Source organism: Strix uralensis, chromosome 15 (genome assembly GCF_047716275.1).
Source record: "Strix uralensis isolate ZFMK-TIS-50842 chromosome 15, bStrUra1, whole genome shotgun sequence".
NCBI lineage: Eukaryota > Metazoa > Chordata > Aves > Strigiformes > Strigidae > Strix > Strix uralensis.
Window position 1 is genome coordinate 8672814 of NC_133986.1, and position 19563 is coordinate 8692376.

At 40.6% G+C, this 19563-nt stretch overlaps 1 protein-coding gene across 6 annotated transcripts in view; it reads right to left on the reverse strand.

Moving 5' to 3' along the window:
* The window catches only part of NAV2 (neuron navigator 2), a 423681-nt gene that overhangs the window by 45008 nt on the left and 359110 nt on the right, over positions 1–19563 (reverse strand). For all 6 annotated transcript variants that reach the window (XM_074884466.1, XM_074884468.1, XM_074884465.1 and 3 more), the window contains 4 exons: positions 11416–11554; positions 6061–6352; positions 4441–5143; positions 124–591 (listed from right to left, as the gene is read on the reverse strand). In XM_074884466.1, coding sequence (XP_074740567.1) covers positions 124–591; positions 4441–5143; positions 6061–6352; positions 11416–11554 — 1602 coding nt within the window. The remainder of the gene's footprint in view (positions 1–123; positions 592–4440; positions 5144–6060; positions 6353–11415; positions 11555–19563) is intronic.

Below are 19563 nucleotides of genomic sequence, written 5' to 3' on the forward strand. Positions count from 1 at the left end.
CAGTATTATCTTGTAAAAAGCACAGTTTGATTTGCATCTGCAGTGTAGGTTACTGCTGCCAGGACTTTGTTCGCATATAAGCTACATAAAAGCTTAATGGAAACGAGAGAAAAAACTACTAACCTTTCAGACAATGTAGTCTTAACACTGTTGGTTCGGACAAAGGGAGTCAGAGAATCATCTTTAGAGGCTGGAATCAAGCCAGTGGAGGAGTTATGGCTCAGCCCACCTCCACTGCTCAAAGAGATATCAATGGATTCACAACTGGTGTGCAGACTGCTGACAGACTGATATCCAATGCCATCCTTGCTAACAGCAGAAGAGCTACTTGCGTTGGTACCCCACGTTAAACTGTTGGAAGGAGCTGAATGTGCTGAACTGGGACTAGAAGCTAGTGGAGACTGGTTCATATCTGTGTTTTTGCTATACAGAGGACTGCTGCCCCCACTGCTCAGCACACCACTGCCAGATGGTGAATCAAGATTACCCTGCTGGTTCATAGTAGCGTGAGGATTGGAGATGACTACTGAATTTTTCATATTTTCAGCTGTTGTGATGGGAACTTGTTTACTAGGCTTGCCACCAAAAAGTCTGTAAAAAAAGACAACATGAAAAATACATAAAAGCGAATATTAAATGCAAGCATATTTTATATTAAGACCATATATCTTAGCTTCAGAAAACCACCATTAAGTAAGATCCTAGACTGGGCATACACAACTATAAATTTATGAATCTCCTTGTGTTCACTCTGCCTTCAATGAAGCCCAGAGACAATTATCCTAGCTTCAAATCTATCTTAGGTGTGTCTTCTCTGAATCATCAAATACTCCTTTCACAAAGCTAAAACACAGCTTCACAGAACTAAAATACAGCCATATTGTCTTCTGCTCCTTCAGGAAAAAGTATACCAGAGAAACACTGCATTCATTAATCTGAAGCATGGAATATTAGAGGTTGAAAGCTTGTCTTCCAGGTAAATTCTGTGCAAATCACCAAATGCTCTGCACAGAAGCAGCATTTGCTGGGATGTAACAGGAAAAATATCTACTGATATCAAAGCGTGGCTAGAGGAAGACGACTGCAGCATCTCCAGTTTGCATCACTGTTACCTGTGACACAGCTGCACTGCCAGTGAAGAAGAGACTTCAGTTCCCTCATTAATAGTCAATGGGAAAGTTCTCAGAAGTACAAAAGTGTCTTAGAAGTAAACATGCTCAAGAGCAGATTATCAATCATTCTAAAACTGATCCTCAAATTTATGAAGCATATCTTTTGACTCTAGCTTCAAACATCCACCCCAAAACGTTGCTTCTGTTTCGGCCACTTAGTTCCTGTAACTGCCGTTGGAACCTTAGTCTTCCTCACACATACCTGTATGGATTTGCTTTTTTTTAAATCAACCATGTGGAGTATTGAAGATGAAATCTTTCAAAGTGGGTATCTATTGGACCGTAGTCCTCAGAATAGAGGACTACAGCACTTCCACACAAGAGCTCCTGGAGACTTACGGGTGGGTATGCACCAAGCAGAACTTTCTCTGCTTTTGGGTCTGCCCAGGTTGTCTGTACAACACACGCACACTAAGTCACTTTGTCCAACACTTCCCAGAAACACAGGCCGTGTAACGCAGCTGGGACCTTACCGCACACGTGCAGTAAGCCCAGTGATGCCCAGAAGCACTGTACTTATTGCGCAGGTGCTATCTGCAGCTCCAGTGTACCTGCACAAGACACCTGGAACATATCTCAGATCTCGGCTGGATGGCTGCTGTGGTATACTTGCCACAAAGCACCTGGACAACACTGCTGGAGCAGGATAAGATGCCCATCTACATCTACCTCATAATCCAGCACTGCTCTGTGCCATGATCCTCTCAGCACCTGATGTAGACAGTCACAAACCAGCACAGACCTGGCAAACTTGGTTCACCTGGAGACCACACCTCACCAATTAGGAGACACTGATTTAGACAGAACCCATTCCTACAGGATTAAGAGATATTTAGAGTCTAGGGTTTATTTAGAGTTAATGTTATCACAGTGAATATGAAGAAAAACGTCAAACCATACTGCAACTATACATGGCCTTCAGCAGCAGTACCAGCTTAGGGTACTCCTGCTCCTATGGCATTGCACACCACCTCTTCAGTTGTACTGGGGGAACTGCACTCTCAGAGATAGGATGCTAGAGCTTAAAAAAACCCCCAACACAACAGTTTTACAAGCTGTTTTTAAGCTATGCAGTCTTCTCCAAATGTCTCACAGCACCTCTAATACAACTAAAAGGCTACTGCACTGTGGCACAAACAGAAACATGCTGCTAAAGGCAAATGCCTGGTCAAACCACGACCTCATAACAAATGCCTTCAGAAGAGGATGCGGTCTGGCGAGCATTTGTTTCAGTCCAGAGAAAATCCAATCCAGCGAGACAGTCACATCAACACAGAGATTAACTCTGGAAGGACATCCCCTACAAGGAAGGACATCCCCTACAAGGACATCTCTTTATTCCTATCTACTATTATTGACAAGAGATTGACATATCTGAGCTGGCTCTTGGGTCATGCATGTCTCCCATCAACAGAAAAGCAGTGTATTATACACTGCAAAGCATGAAGGCCCAATTTAATAATAAAATATATCATTTGATATATGATGATGAAACCATCATCATGGTTTCACTTAAGGGACATGCCAGATACATAATACCAGAGCTGAAGGGAATGCTGAGAGAACAGAGACAGCGATGGCCCTCACAGCAGAATTATAGAATTTCACTGTTTATGACAGCATAGAAGTTACGTATATTCACAGACTTACAGGTAAATCTGTATCACTACAAACGTATGGATTCTAATTTGTTGTATAATATTAAAAAATTACAGGGCCAAGAAGAAATAAGCAAAAAACAACATGTGCAACTCATTTCAACTGACTATGAAAATTAAGCTCAAAAAATCTTCTTTACTGTCATTCTAGAAATCTAGATTCTTGAGGAAATCTAAATCTAGTGGACGAGGTCCAATTCAATTCTGCTGCATTTCAATACATGACAATTTGAACAGTCTGGTAAAATTCAAGACTGAAATTGTAAATCAAATGAGGGAACAGTTAAATTGAGCCTCAGTGTCTTGTCTTTGAAGTTTCATGTATTTCTAATGTAGTATTTCAATTACATAGTTAGCAATGTGGCTTTGTTGTAATCAAAAAAAATTTCCAATCAAATTTCAAGATTGATGTGCCCGAGGCTTGCAATACTGAACATCTGCATTTCTCACGGGGCATACTGTAGAAATGAAAGGTCTATTGGAGTTTTCCTTTATAAGCAGCCATTGATAAAAATTAAATGTTCTAAAGGACATGGCTGTTCTAATGATAACCAGGAATAAAGAAAGTATCTTGAATTATCCTCACATAAGCTCTTCAAATAAAACCACCCATCCAAAAAGAAAGTTTACAACTCTTCACAGCGTTAGCCTAAGCTGCCATCACAGCCATTATGCTTGCACTGGTGCTTCAGATGGAATGTGGCTTTCTCACATCACTGGAAGCAGGATGATGTAGCATAACTGTATGGGTATTATGGGCGTCAAGACAAAATGAAATGCAAAACACTGCAACTTGAAACAGACAAGCTACTCAATGTCAAATTAAATTGAAAAATAATCTTAACGGAACCTTTCACCAATATCAAGGCTTTGATGCACACTGCATCAACAAATTAATTCCTGACCAACTCAATGCTAATGTTAAAATAATGCGTGGGGTAGTCATGAAGAAACAGAAGACAGATAAGATTTTTGTTTAAAAAAATATTATTAAAATAAAAAAATTCAACCCAGCTTAGACAGTAACTTTACTTAGGGTTCTTCTACACAGGCAAATAACCTGATGTTGACTCTCGCAACACACTGCCCTAATCCACACAACTGTAAGATCGGTTTGGGTTAGGCATGTGAATCTAAGTATGGCAGGTCAAGCTATGCCACTGTCATCAGGAAAAGCTGAAATAACTCTCCTGTCATCAGTTTATAATTCGATCCACCACTGGAGTATTTCCAGGTTTGTTACATATACATTGGTGCAAGAACTCTTCAGTAATCTTCAGGCAAGAAAACTCTTATTCCTGCGATATCTGCATGGATAAAGCCTTCAGGTATGACTTTTGCAACAAAGAGACTCGTATCACAATCGCCAAACTTTCTGCCAGACAGCTTTTTTTTCCCAAATGTTAAATTTTTGCTACTGTTGCGTGATGTACTGAGTATTTACAACACTGGCCAACCTGTTTATGTGAAATTAAAGGTAAATACAAAGACCTTGATGTAGGACACTAAATAGTAAGTGCTCCACAAAACACAGCCAGGCTTGGCTTGAAGAGTCCTCATCATTCAGCTCTGACTAACATCATTGCACAATCAACGAATTTATTGCCTACCTGCGCAAAGTGGGAGAGGCCACATCGGGGTACTTGGCTCCTTGCTGGTGGGTACTTTGAGCTCCGCTAGAAGCAGTCTGTGATGCAGGGTTCACTTTAACAGAATTACATGAGGCCACGCTTTCGTTGTCAGACGAAATCCCTTTCTCTTTATCAGTCTGATTGACTAATCCTGGCAGAGAGTTTCCAAGGATTACCTTGGCAGGCTCTCTCATTTTAGGGACAGGCAACCCAGCTGACTTGCTGCTTATGTTGGAGTCTATGCTACTTGTGCTAGATCTATTCCCAGCTCCACTTCTGCTACTGGATTTACTGGGCCGGGGTAAACTACGATACTGAAGATTAGTTCGGGCACTAAGTGCTAAGTAGCCATCATCCTGGTTCTGTGAGCCATCAACACTAGTCTTCCGACCAGTGGTCCTACCCATGAGTCCAGATGACTTTGGGATTTTTCCCAGGGTAGCTGATCTACTGGTGATAGTTGCCCCACTGGCAGTGATTATAGTCATGCCTACAGCTGACCCGCTCTGTTTCTTAAATCCAAATGTATTAGCATTAGCAGCAGTTGTTCTAGAGTTACTTGTGGGAAGCTTTTTGGATTCATCACCACTGCTGCGTCCTGCATCTGATGGGGAACGTTTAACATGTCCAGCTTTAGGAGATAGTCTACCCTTTTCTGATACCTTGGCGTCATCAGTTTTCCCTACAAAAATAGAAAAAGAATTCTAATATTTAATGACTTGAAAACATCAAGCAAATGATGAAACTCAAAGCAGCATGAAAAGCAAAAGCGTGTTAGCCACCAGAGTGTGGTTAAAAGTTATGATCTAGTCTGCACTGAACTTACATGCCACTCTGGTGAGTTATACATGCAGACTTGCCAGAGGAAGTATGTGGTGTGTTTGCCCCCGAGACTACGAAAAGCAGAACAGTCTTATGTAATAGTGACAGACAAGAAAAAAAATGTTTCCCTCTGTATCTATCACAGATTGATCCTTTTTTATCATTAGACAAAAGTAGCGTTAGGCCATTAGTAAAATTTTGCTAGAAAGCATTGTTCAAGAAAGTATCTAACTGAACTTTTTCATGTACAATTGTGTACATGACCAAATAAGAGGAGAGATATTAACTTACATTAGTAGATTATGGAAATTCAATCAATTTTCATTCACACATCTGCAAGTGCTAAAATCACTAATACATTTCTAAGAAAATCCAGAACTAGTGTTTAGTATAAATTAACATGCTGGTTTAGTATGGGAAAAAAAAATAAAAAATCTCCTCAAACACACACACTGTATGTTCTTAAAATTAACCGTGACTTTAAAAGCTGAAATTATATTATTTATTCTTCATATGATAATACTGTGCCCAAAAATAGCTTGGTTTAAGATTAGAGTTGTCATGAAAACAACTTGCACGGTGTACTAATTCAAAATATTCATTTTCAAATGAACAGAAATAGAAATGTGAACATACGAGATACTGCACAGGTTAAAACAATACCTAAAAATAAAGACAGGATTACCTGAAGTTCAGGTTCTGCCTCTGGAAAGTATTTAAACTGTTTTCATACCGAACACACTTTTGGGCTTGTTTATATCTTACACCTTTTCTCACCTGTTCCAGGTGTCTTTAACGTGCCTGAGGTGGTTGAAGGTTTAGTCCTTGGTGTGGTAATGCCAACCTGAGCTGACATGCCCCGTCGCCAGGAGCCCGTCTGTGAAATAACAGTGTTCTTCCTACCAGAAGTGCTTTTATCAGATTCATCTGACACATCAGACGGATTCCGCCTCCATTTAGATCCTGGCTCCATTTTTATACCGCTATCAGATCCTCCGTCTGATTTCTTGACTTCATCACCAGACCATAAGGAATTCCGCTCAACCTGGGAATGCTTTTCTGCATCAGTCTAGGACAGATAAGGAATTGCAATACAACCTTCAGAGCAAGCCTTTCTTTTAAGAAGCTTCATAAATGAAACCATCAAACTGATTAATCAACTGAGCAGTCATCTCTTAAGTACCAACAAACATAATACACCTTTGATAAAGAAATGTCACAGCAAGAAACGAACACCAGCAACAACACATTTTTTAAAATATGCTAGGGAAAAAAAATACAAATAGCGTAACAGCCATGCCCCTCAGAATAACTAAATAAATAAATAAACACCCTGAAAACCCCCCACTTGATTTGTAAAGGACATATTCAAGCTCCATGACATTTATAATCCTCCATCTCGAATTTCTGATGAACGCTTTTACTGCAATGCCAAAAAAACGTTTCAAACCTGTGCAGCCAGCTTTCCTTTGTTCTTGCTGCTTTCCTATCTCTTGTCTGGCAATCTTATCTCCACAGCATGAGGAGGCAGAGTTTTGAAGAGATTTGAAGGTGTGGAATGCTGTTCATTTTAATCTACCATAGTAGAAGGACACCCAAGAACTGAAGAACAACTCCCCAGCAACTTCCTAACAATACTCAAGACTGACTTAAATTACCTTCGTTTTTAATGTATATTCAACTCTCACAAACTGCTTTTTTCCCTATTATTTGCACAGACTTACTGTGCTACCAGTCTTTTATGGAGAATTTTGCAAAGCTCAAAATCAAATATAGAATTTTCTCATTAGCAAGACTTTGCCAAATTCTCAGAAACACTTAAATAAAATCTGTTATCCCATAAATATAAAAAATATATTCTCCATACGTTAACGTTTCCTACTGCTAATGATTACTCTTGTAGAATTCTATTTCTCCTGTCAAATGCTGTTGATTAATTTGGGCAAATTTTGTTATACCACAATCAACTATTTTGTGATCAGGCACAAATGACAAATATCCACACATTTGACCCTGATCCAGATAAAAAATTCATAGCTGAAGTGTTCTGCAGCCATCATGGTACCGTGAAAGAGACTGACAATTCAACACTTGATCACGAAGCTCCCAGTAAAGAGTTGGCGAATTTTCCTAAGATGTTGAGTGCTATCTCTTCCCTGCAGCCTCAGCAGAAGATGAACGAGCATGACCATCTACCATGCTTTCAGCAGAATGTTATATTTTATTTTTAAGTTCCTAAAGTGTGTTTCAAGTTTATGACTTTTCCTACCAGATCACACCATTAATATTAAAGAATCTAGGGAAGCTATGGTTTCATTTCCTCTGCTTTTTACTATAATTATTTTTTTTTATAAAGCTTGAAAAACAAGTTTAAGCAATCAGTATGTGAAAACTGACACCACACATCACAATGGTCTTTCTTCAGTCATGTGTAAGAGTTAGTTATTTGCCTGCATATTGAGTCATTAGACTAACAAGCATTTGCTGAATTATGGATTTAGATATTATTTTCTTGTACCTTCCTCGTGCTATGCAAATGTTGTTTCCTTGCCACTCCATTCAAAGAGAGCAAGTCAGCATAGGCTTGAATGAAACACTGCTTTCCAACTTCCTTCTTTTTGTATGGCTGCAAGGTTTGGGGATGGTTGGTTACCTTTCCATTTATGACCACTGGTAGGTGTGGAATAAATTCAGTGAGACTGTTTCTATGTCTCGTGTTTCTCTAAAATCATCATTTCATGCAAACATCTCCTACATTTATAGATTTTTGAAGAGAGCAGAGGCAAGAAGTAACAAATAATCAACCAGCAAAACAACTTCAACATCATCCCTCGTGTTATTAGTATTTTGCTTCAAGTGTCTTGTCTGGAATTGCATATTTACACTGTTAGTGTTCAACAGCAAGAAATACATGTACTTTCTAGTAAATGGATTATTCTAGTTTTGGTTGACTATGAAATATTCCTGCACCTCTATTTCCCCTCCTTTATACCTGTAAGAATAGGAGAGTCTCAACAGAGAGAACAGCATTACAAGAAGTCCTCTATCTTTGTTCTCTTTCATTTCATTCTACTACTACACCATGGCCAGAGCTTTTCCATAGCCTCTGAAATGCTCCACACATCTACCCTTGAAGCCCTCTGGCCAGAGATGTTTCTGTTTAATGGTAAACAGTGAGCACAGCACAGAAACATGACTAAGGAATCAAAACCAAAACACAGTGAAACCTGGCTTCAGGATTGCAGCTGAAACTCCACCTGCCTGAAAGGCCTGGAGTGGGTGAAAGTGGAAATATTGTTTGCTGGAGGTCATGGCAAGCCACAGCGAGCATGAGCTGAGAGCAAAGCCTGCGGTCTGACTGAGCTGGGAGTAGCAGTAACCACTAGGATTTCTCAAATTTATTCCTATGGTTTTGTAAATCTATTCATGAAGCTGTGAGCAGACCAAACCCATCTTTGGTCCAACGAAACTGAGAAGTTGTCTTGATCCAACAGCTTGAAGATGCTGCTGTTTCCCATTTAATGGAATTGTTTCCCTTCCATCTTCTGACCTTTTTAGCATTGCATGAACAAGTTTATTACTTGATCGCTTCCTCTCTTCCACCTTATTTCAGTTAAATAAGTTATTTTCAAATGCCCACCAGATCTTAATTTCTCCTTAAAATAAGGTATATGATGAGACTTTAAAGGCATACTATATGCAATGCCCTGTAAAAGGTAACTTATCTAAGTCTGTGCAACATAAGGGAAAAATACTAGGTTCCCAGAAGTTGTATAGCTACATTAAGTGGTTTGGTGCTTGACACGATCTGAGCACGACATCGATCACTAGCTTGTTCAGAACCAAGTTGCAAACATCTTCATACCGTTGTTACAAAAAGGGACTACAATTATGAATGTCTACAAAGCTGGAGTTACTATCATATTTAAGTCCTGATTCTCAAAGATGGAGAAACTACGGCTTCTGGAGTATGGGGTACTCAGCAGCTTTGAAATTAGCTTCTTAGTAGGGACTTTTTTTCTTCCTGCAACCATACCTTCTTCCTTTGCAGAAATGATTCTGCCCAAGTTACTGATTTTATCAGCACACACTGACATGTTAGGGCTCTCTCCCTTTGATGTTACCGTATTATTTGTCTGGACTCCCAGCTGCATATGTATTGGCTGCAAACTCCCTCTTTATCTGAAATCCAACTTCCGTAACATCTCAAAAAGAGGTAGCAGAATCACAGCAGCTTTAAAGTTAAGTGCCTGCTGTTTAGGAGAACCAAAGCAGTGGATACCCCGAGAAGAAAATTCCACATCCCTCTGCAGATGTCTGCCAGTCCTTTGGGCTCCCCACCCAGGGGAACACAAACCTGGGCACAGGTCATCATACAATACTCCAGGTAAGACAGAGAAGGCATGTATGCAGCATTCACTGTGTCATGAGCTCTGACAACTACTTTGGGCAGCAAAAAATCAACCCTGCAAGCTACGCATGGTTCCATCACTCCAAGTTATTTGAATTCTCCTGGCTGACAAGATTAGGATATTCTGTCTGAACGAAAACGAATTATTTTATGGACAGTAATTTGCAGGTAATAGTAATACCTACAATATTGTCAGTCATGAAAACTAAGGAGAGAGGCAGATCACAGACACACAGCAAAAAACTGCTAACACAACTTATACGTCTTCGCTCCCAGCTTCCTCTTTTAATGACTACGCTCTACTGTCTGTACAAGCTTCAGCTGCTTTTCTTCTGGTGTATGTCTGCACTCTCTTGGATGCTGTAATAGTTGTGGAGGAGGAAGAGGAGTTCGTCAACACAGATTTTGATCTCTCTGAGGTGTTTCCAAGAATCTGATCCATCAGAAGATAGAAGTCAAATGAGTTTCTATTTTTTTTCCTTAGGTTAATGTTTAGTCATGTCTCCCTTTTTCTTCCTTTTTTCCAACAGTATTACAATGTTGAGACAGTAACAATTGTCAAAAAATACTTCGAGTTGTCTATGTTACTCTCTCTGTTACACACTGAAAAACACGCCGATAGAGCTTAACTCCTCTCAACTTGTATGGGACTTGTATTAGCAGTTTCGAGCACACACGCAATCGCTGTGATTTCCAGAGGCTCACTGGAAATCTTTAATGTAGGCTCAAATATGCACTTCATGGCAAGGGAACAAAGGCTAATATATGCTTGCACCACAGTCCTGTAGGCAGAGTAACACTTCACAGCAACCACAGGTCTACATTAAAACTTGATATTAAAAACAGATTTGAGGTCCAGTCATGAAAAGGACTGGAGAAGAATAAAAGAGGAAAGAAACAGAGGAGAAGATTATACCTACATCCCCCTCCTCTACCTGCTGCAACACCAAGTACTGCGTCCCGGCTGCTTTGACACACAACACCCAAGTCCCTTCAGCAGGTGGGTGTACAAAAACAAAGCTGGAATTCTTAGTCCTGCACTTTTCCAAACAAAATTCTATACAACTGGGGAAAAAAGCAGTTTATATTACTGCAAATCTCTGTATTATGCAGTCTACTTGATGAATGAAAATCTGTTGGATACCTTCACTTGTTTTACCCTCCTTGGATGTGTGGTGTCTGGGCACAAAATGTACACATATGCTGCTGATGGATGTAAAATTTATCCTCCTATGAAATGCTGCCAAAAATAAAAAGCCTGCAGTAACATGCCACCCCGGAAGTTTAAAATAATCTATTTCATTTGCCTAGCACACTTAACATTTCTGATGGAAGTGTAAACAATCTCTGAACTTTCATGTTGACTTAATTAAACTTTATTCTTTAAGAGAAAACTTAATACCTTTTCTAGAGCTAAAAAAAAAAAAAATATCCCATCTAGTGATGCATGCTTTCTGTGCAGCAGTGCCACCAGGAAGGCAGAAGCTGTTTGTTGCCACACCATCGCAGCAGAGATGCCACGGATTCCACGTGTAGAGGAAATATTAAGTACATGCCACGTATGATAAGGCAGTTATATTGCTTGACATTGCCTTTTCAGTGATACTATCTGTACTGAAGGCTGTCTGTGTGTTCAAGTTCATCCAACTTAGAACAATTATACCTATTGCAGAGAGAAAATAATAAATATCAGTGTTACTTGTCTAAACCAGAAGTCTTACCTGTGCATCTAAGTTTTTGCGGGAGGAGGCAGGTGTGTTGGCATAGGAGCTGATAGAGGAGCTAGTGTTAATGTCATCAGTACTGAGATTATCTATGGTGTCACTGATCCCACTGCTGACAGAGCTGCTGTCATCCCAGCTGGAGAAAAAGCACAACAAAGATAGAAAACAAGGGTCAAAAGACAGAACATCATTCAAAAGGAAAAGTATTATTTCTACAAGCCTTTTTCTACTCACAGCTGCCAAATGTAAACGGTCTGCTCATTTTCCTAACTCACCTTTTTGCACTTCAAGTCTAAATTCATACAGCTCATTGGCTGCCACAAAGCCTAACATATACCATCATTAAGCCAATAGCACCAATGGTGCAACTCTCCCTGACCCAATTTAAAGTTTGTATGAGCATACAAACTTTCAAGTGACCCTCAAGATTTATGCCTGTAGTCTCAAAGCAGGGGAAGGTGGTGATAAGAAGTTTCTCCAGGTCGGCATAGTACTGACTTGGTGAGCCGGAACGCAGAGATGAAGCTTAAATGCAAGGAAAAAATCGTCCTGAAGCAATCGTTTGTACCTGGCTGTTACAAAGACCTGGGCAACAACTTGGATCTACCATTGACAGCATCACCGGTCTCAGAAATTTTTAGCAATTGAAAGTTTAGTTGTTCAGATGGTACATAACCCTCCTGAGCTGTACCACACATCCTTTTCAAAATCTATCAAAAGCTTACTATTCAGGACTACCTTCTTCCAGCATGTGACAGCTCCAGCATTTCCTAGAAATGAGAAATGTGTAACTGGAAGTTCAGGACACAGAAAGCACCAAAAAAAAAGGCCATATCTGAAGCGATTTGAGTGTTAGGACAGAATCAAAATGATCTAAAAGTCAAGTCAGACACTCCGCTCCTAAAATGCCTGTAAAAATAAGCTCCTTAAGGAAAAGATTTATGAACTGGCGTACAAGTGTTCCATCTCCAAGAACAATAAAGATGGGATTGAAACACTGTCCTGAAAGTAGCTCTGTGAAGACATTTCAGTCCTGATGGATAACTACTGCTGGAAATGCATAAATACATATTTTGTAGATGATCTGTGAAAGCTAGAGGTAGGAGCTCATCTCCTGGCAGTTCTCTAACTATTTATCACCATAGCCTCAGATTTTGGGAGCTCCAGACTCTCCTCCCTATTGCATTTGTTTGCTTTACAAACTTGTAACAAAGAGATTGCAGTGAGTTTTTTGACCATAGCGTGAAAGCCATTCACAAATTGATGATATACTGGACATTTAATACATGCATTTAAAAGCGAATTGCATGTTGTCTAATTGAACTATGTACAGAAAGGCAGTCTCTGTCTGGTTTCTTGAATTTTATTCATAGCTTCACCACTGATTTACTATATAGCCTTACCATATAACCTTTGGCAACTTTGAAATGAAAAGCATTTCATTTTTCTCACTTAGCTCTATAAAGCAGCTACCCGTATGGGTTTTAATGATGCTTTAATAATTTTTAATTGCTTTTTGCTTACTTGGGAGTACTTTGTTCACCCACATCTACATAAGGCCTTTCAGGGAACTGAGCACAGCTTAACCAGCAGCACAATTTGCTGAACCACATGAACAGCAGTGGCCACAGGGACATGCTCCTCTGCGTGCCTGCAGAGAGGGTTATTGCTCACAGCTGCTCTTTGCTACTGCTTTGTTCCCTGTTACGGTCCTCATCAATCTGCCAGCACAGTCATTTGTGCCAGTTCTCCCCATATCGCTGCAGACAAGGCCAGCTGGGAAGCTCAGATCAACAGTTTCAGCAAGCCGGATTGATTTTGCCTGCAGGAAATTTGGGAGCGCTCAGCCAGGCGGCTCTGCTGGCAGAGGAGAGGGATGGACAGGGACCGACACCAGGACACCCGGACCAACCGCTGAACCCTGCCCCAGGCTCCGTTTCATGGAGCCTTGAGATCGTCCTTCATCTGGTGTCCTCCAGCTTGTAAAAACACACTCCTGCCAGTTCTGCTTGACTTCCAGGAGTGTCCCAGTTTACAGGCAAGGCCCTGGCTTTGCAGATTTTCCAAACACTATTTGATAAATCCACAGACACTCCAGCTCTCCTAATCAGAATGAAATGCTGTAGTCTACAGAGTTGGTGATGCTACAATTTAAAGGAAAGATTTTTTTTTTCTAGATTTGCCTTCACCTGGATATTTTTAAAGAGGAATCCGCTGTAATACAAAATATAACTCCATGCACAATGAGACCCACTGAGTCTGAGAAAGCCAGCCATCCAGATTCAACACAACCATTTTATTTGCTATTTTCCAAAATCTTTCTCAGCATAAGTGAATGAAAGATGTGCTGACCATCCACAGAAATCCATGAAATGTAAATTGGGGACACACACAATCATATTTTTCCCCCCAGTGCCTAGTATGGAAAAATTGAAAACTTGGAAAAGAATTGACAGGCTTCTTTGAAGCACCTTTTTTTTTTTTTTAGAGCAGGCAATTAAATATTATAACGCAAAATATTTAAAGTTGTTATTACTTCTAAATTTCAGTTCTTAAAAAGAGGCCTTATAACTGATACTTACTTCTATTTCAAAACCCATAACATAAAGCAATTACAATCCCTAGATTTTATAAGTCTATAAGTTACAAAACAGTTATTAAAATAACTGCATAAAAGAATATGCTCCTCATTTTCCAAAGTTTTGTGTAGCAACTTACATCATCTTTTCTATTTCTGAACCTATAATAAAATCCTAATAATAATAATATCAGCAATGCCAATGTTTTTCCATGTTTAACAGTTTAATTTCCTTCTTAGGGAGATATGCCAATGCCCCCCCAGTACAATAACATTCTTCTGTATGACTCATAGTTCCATCCTGAATGTACAGAAACATTACATTTCCAGCCATTCACCATTCTTAAACTATCACAGGTCCCAGTCAATCAGCATCTGAAGAATGTGTCTAATGTTAATCATAAGCAGTTTGACTGGCATCAGCCAGTCCTGTTGACTTCAGTTGGGCAATCTAAGGCATTATGGAAGTATTTGAGCGCCCTTCTGAACTGGGACACGTGCCTGAGGACAAAGGTAGAAACATGCACCTGAATACATTGATGCTTGTGGCTTCCCCTTATGTATATTCTGGGCTTTAAGTCTTTTATGTTCTGATGGAAACGACGAATAACTCAAACTTTGTATTTTCAAGTTTACTGATCTGTTACTAAATTAAAATAGATTAGCTACTATGAGGTCCAAAGATAGATGTCTAGCTTTTTGGCTGCCAGAAGCTAAGCAACACAGCTCTTGTAGGCATGTCGATGACACCAAGTGATGATACTGACGCACAGGGCTGTTCTGACAAGGGACGGTGCTGTGTTAGCTTAACCCAGACATCTCAGGTTTAGCTTTATTTAAAAAAATCACTTCAGTAAGGGAGTAATGAGGGGTCACTCTCTAGCTAAAACAAAAGGATGTAAGAGAATAAGAAAACACGACATCGTAAGACATTTAAAATAATTTTGAAAACCTACATAAGCAATTATTGATGCTGTCCTCTGGAGTAACTCTACAGACAGTTTTAATGCAAATGAGATCGTGCGTAGAATTCACTGAACTCTTGTCAATTAGATGCCACCGCAAGCAACTTTATGAGAATACCACATATACTGCTAAAAAGTAATACAATTAAAGCACATACAGTGCTTAACCTGCTGACAATGATCCATTACACTAAATGCTCTGCCCCCCCCGCCCCCCACCAAGAAGCCCATCATATGTATTGGGTGTAAGATACACAGTATAGGACACGCTGCTCCATGTCCGTATCTGCACATGGGTGAAGACTGCAGCTTCTCGAGGGGACAGCATCTGTTAACAAATTGAGGTAACTCTATTTCACATTGTTCTTGAAACCCCAAGCCCTTCACATAAATTAGTTCACTTTTACCTTGATCCAGTGCCTTGATGGTTAAAGTCAAAAGCAAGCGAGCAGAATGGGTAATCTAACAGCCCTCCTAATTACAGTGTTCTTGGCTCCCAAAGCCATGATAACATCTTTGTAATTTAGCTGGTGCAATTAATAATTTCTGATGTCAGCAAAACTCTACTCAACCATAACCTGAAGCTGAAATGTTTGGACTTTCCTTTATTTGATCAATCACCTGAAACTTTACTTTGATTACCGAAAATTACAAAAAAGAAATAATCTTAGAAGTGTATTATATATGAAAATTATACAACCACCCATTTAAAAACCATCACCACCATCACTTACAACTCCCACAGAGCTGCCTCCTGCTCTCTGTGAAACCAAGCACCCTAAGCACCCTCCTCTCCCTCCCCATCTCAGCCTGCTCTCCCTATAATGTAACTAACAACATCGCTACTCTAGATCGCACACATACAGCACCAGGTCAGCTACTCAAAGCTGCTTTTTGAAAGAGGTTTGCAAAGCAGTTAAGCTCAGACTTGTATTTTTCCACAGTCTATCAGCACTTTTCCATCTTGCATAATCATCATCCGTGGAATTGGCTCTTCTTTGTCAACTTGGACGGCACAGCACATGAAACCATCCTGCAATCCTCAGGACAGCCCCCCTCATGACAGAAATCTTCCCCCTTCGCAAGTCCAAAGCAAAGGATCATTAAATCACTACTAAATAAAGCTATTGTTAAAGGCTGTAAACGCACCCTTCTCTACGTATGGGTGTGGATTTTAACTTTGCTGGGTCTTCAGTCAAAATCAAAATTACAATGAGCTGCTGAAAAATACATTTGTCCGAGACAGGAGCTTGGGGCTCTACAATATTTCAAGTGGAAACATGGTAATTATCCTCTTCTACCTAAAAATTTAACTATTTATGAGTTGATAGAACCCCCCCAAAAAAACCCTTACAAAAAAAAAAAAAAGTCAAGGTGTAAAACGACTGAAACTTCACAGCATCTTCAAAGAATTAAATGGAAAAATAAAATTCCAGAAAAATGTAAATGTGCTACAAAGCAAGATACAAAATACTGCAATTTCCATTGTTTTCTTCTGGGATTTCCTACAATACTGACATCACTGTGTCAGAAATCCAAAAACCATATACAGACCCTTGCATGGTTTTCCTTTCAAAATAGTATGAAAGGTGACAAATAGTCATTTGCAAGAGAATGGATGGAAATCTACTTCAAGAGAAGTGAATTTAATTAATGTATTTTTACATGGTTATTAATCACCCACCTTCCCCATGTCTTCAGTTTCTCTCTTCTTATTCCATCTCATTATAGGTATTTTAAAATAAACCACTTTGTTTCTAACTGAAGGTGGAGCCCAGGGACAGCACTGTTACATTGAAATGCTTTGTAAAGCCAGAGCATGAAAAGTGAAAAGTAAACCAGGCAAAATGAATATAGACCATTTCCAGCTGTTCTTTCTGGAGCAGAATCTAATCCTTTTAATGACATTTTTTGGTGCAGAGTTAAACTTCTGTAAGTGTGCTGGGAGCTATTCAGATTCAGTGATTATTCGGTTTACAGCCAACAAGCTGAAATACAGCTCTGTCAAGCTCTGTTTAGAATTCATCCAATTCAGGATTTACATTTAAAATACCTATTTGTAAAAGAGAATAACTCACAGAAGAAAAGTATCAATTAGTGTCGAAAAAAGTTGGGTAAGAAAAGATCTGTAGAAGCTAAAAAACCTGCACATGATCCTTTAATTTTTTTATATCAGTGCTAATAACCTTATAAAAATAACACTGGGTTTTATTTTGTCCCTTAAAATCTGACCAGGAATTTGACCAAGCCATTGTCAAACTTGAAGTGAACACAGCTGAGCACACACACTGGAGCTGCTAAACCCACCTAATCTCAGGGAGTTTACCGTTTGCAACACTCTAAAGCTTCATGAAAGCAATCTGACTTTCCACTGAAACTCATCATCCTCTGCTCTAAAGCAGAAGTTCAAATGGCACCTTCTCCACCTGCACACATTTTGCTCAGAGACCCTTCAGTCTTTCACTGCCTAGAGTCACTAAATGCAGCAGCCAGCGCAACTGTATTCAGTTGCAAAATGCTTTGACTGGTGGAACTTGTTTTTTTGGCCATTGTTCACAAGAGTGGATCCTCCAGCATTGCACAGCCTCGGGGGAAGGTGGGAACCCAGAGCAAGGCCCTGCCTTTGACCCAAGTGCTGGAGAACATAAACTCCTGCCTAGGTCTGAAATACTTAGCGTAAAATGCTTTAACTAGCTACCAACTTCTTTTTCCTGGACTCACGACCTATAAACCATATTTTTGGCATTCCCCATTTACTGTTCTGTCTGAAGACTTACTGTGCTTATAAAGCAGTTTACAGACCAGGCCTACACTGGGCGCAGAGCACCCCTGTGGCCAGCAGCACCTTCCCCTCCCTGCTTTGAAGGCCATGGGGTTGATACTCATCCCTGATCATTTCTGTGCGACTCCACTGACCCCAACTGATTTGCACCAGTGAAAGCTGGAAAGAAAATCAGTGTCTTCGTACTGCAGTAATGTCAGTGTTAAATCTCAGCTGTTGTTATGTAAAAAATATGCTTTGTTTGTTATGCCTTTGTTTCCAAGTCAGTAAGAAGTGCTGAGCAAAGTTTTCTAATGGAAGTCAGAAATCTTTTTTTAACGTACAAAGCCTCTGGTGCTCTCCAGAAAATAAATCCCTGTAAAGTGTACAGCCTGCATGTGACAGAGATGGACTGAACAAACCCACAGAGGTCAAGCCAAAGCCACTGGGGACGCTGTGATGGGCTCAGGGATACCGCGATGGATGTGGGGGATGCTGCGATGGATGGCAGAGCTGTGGTTAGGGACGCTGGGGATGCTGTGGTGGATGCTGGGGATGCTGTGATGGATAGCCCCAGCTCCCTGCACTCTCCTGGAGTGGGGGAATGGGGAGGAGTTCCCTGGCAAAGATCCAGGTGTGGATCACCACGGCAAAATGCCTCTTGGCCAGGCCCCAGCCCAAACACCTCCCTCCTCCAGGCAGGCAGAGAAGGTGCCCTGCCCAGGGGATGGAGAGTTATGATAACCAAACATCAGATTGTGCAGGTTTCTTTCCCCTGCCTTACTTACCAGTTTACACTTTCTTCTCCCCCAAAAGCAGATACCTTCGGGATCACATCACCTCCTCTACGAAGGCACTATTTAAGTTATGACTTAAAGAAGGGGTGGCACTTACTGGAAACACTGCCATGGTTTCTGACACCCATCTTCTACCTGCACGCTCCTCCAGCACTGAACTGAGCTGGTGAGAGCTCAGCAGCCCACCAGCAGTTACTGGTACCTGTCAGCCTGCTTCATCAAAGGCTCCAAAACACAGTAAAAACGGGTTTAAACAGCAAGAAGAAAAAGACTAGATTAGCTAAATTCTTACGGGACTGACGTAACTAAAACATGGAAGGAAAGGAATGAAGGGTAGTATGGAAACAAAACTATGCAAGACACATTTCAATTCCCCGCTGCTGAGTGCGCTTTTGAAAGATTCACAGGGCTGGACCCACCTGCCCCTGTGGTCACTTGCCCTCCGGCCAGGGCCACTTGCCCCTCTGGCCAGGGCCACTCGCCCACCCACTCCCCCAGCACAAATGGCCACTGGGACCACTGGGTAGCCTCACCCAGGGAAAGGTGGCTACTAAACACAAACCACAGAGCCAAAACCTCCCGCAGCTGGCAGGTAGAATATAGCTCCTTTGGTTCCCAGTCTGGTTTTATTCCCTCCTGCCGCTGTAACTCCAGTAGTGACACCAGTGCAAATCTTCCAAGGTCTGCAGGCTGTAATCCCAAGCAAGAAACATGCAGGCACAAAATGAAGAAGTGATACATATGCATGAACACTTGAAGCAATTCACAGCCACTGCTAAGTTCTTCCTTATTCAGAATACACTGTAAAGCTGCTACATAAATTGATCAAGGCAAAAACCTGTGCACAGCAAAAGGCAGATTTCACACATGAGAACTGCTCCTCTCGCACACAGCAGTAGCAGCTGCACTAAGCACACGGACATAAACATGTATGCTTGCACACTCTTCTCCCATCCGAAAAAAGGAGGAAAACACAAAATTTGTCTTTCTGAACGCATTACAGCCTGCTGACGTATGTCTTAAAACAAAGCTGAACTTGACAAT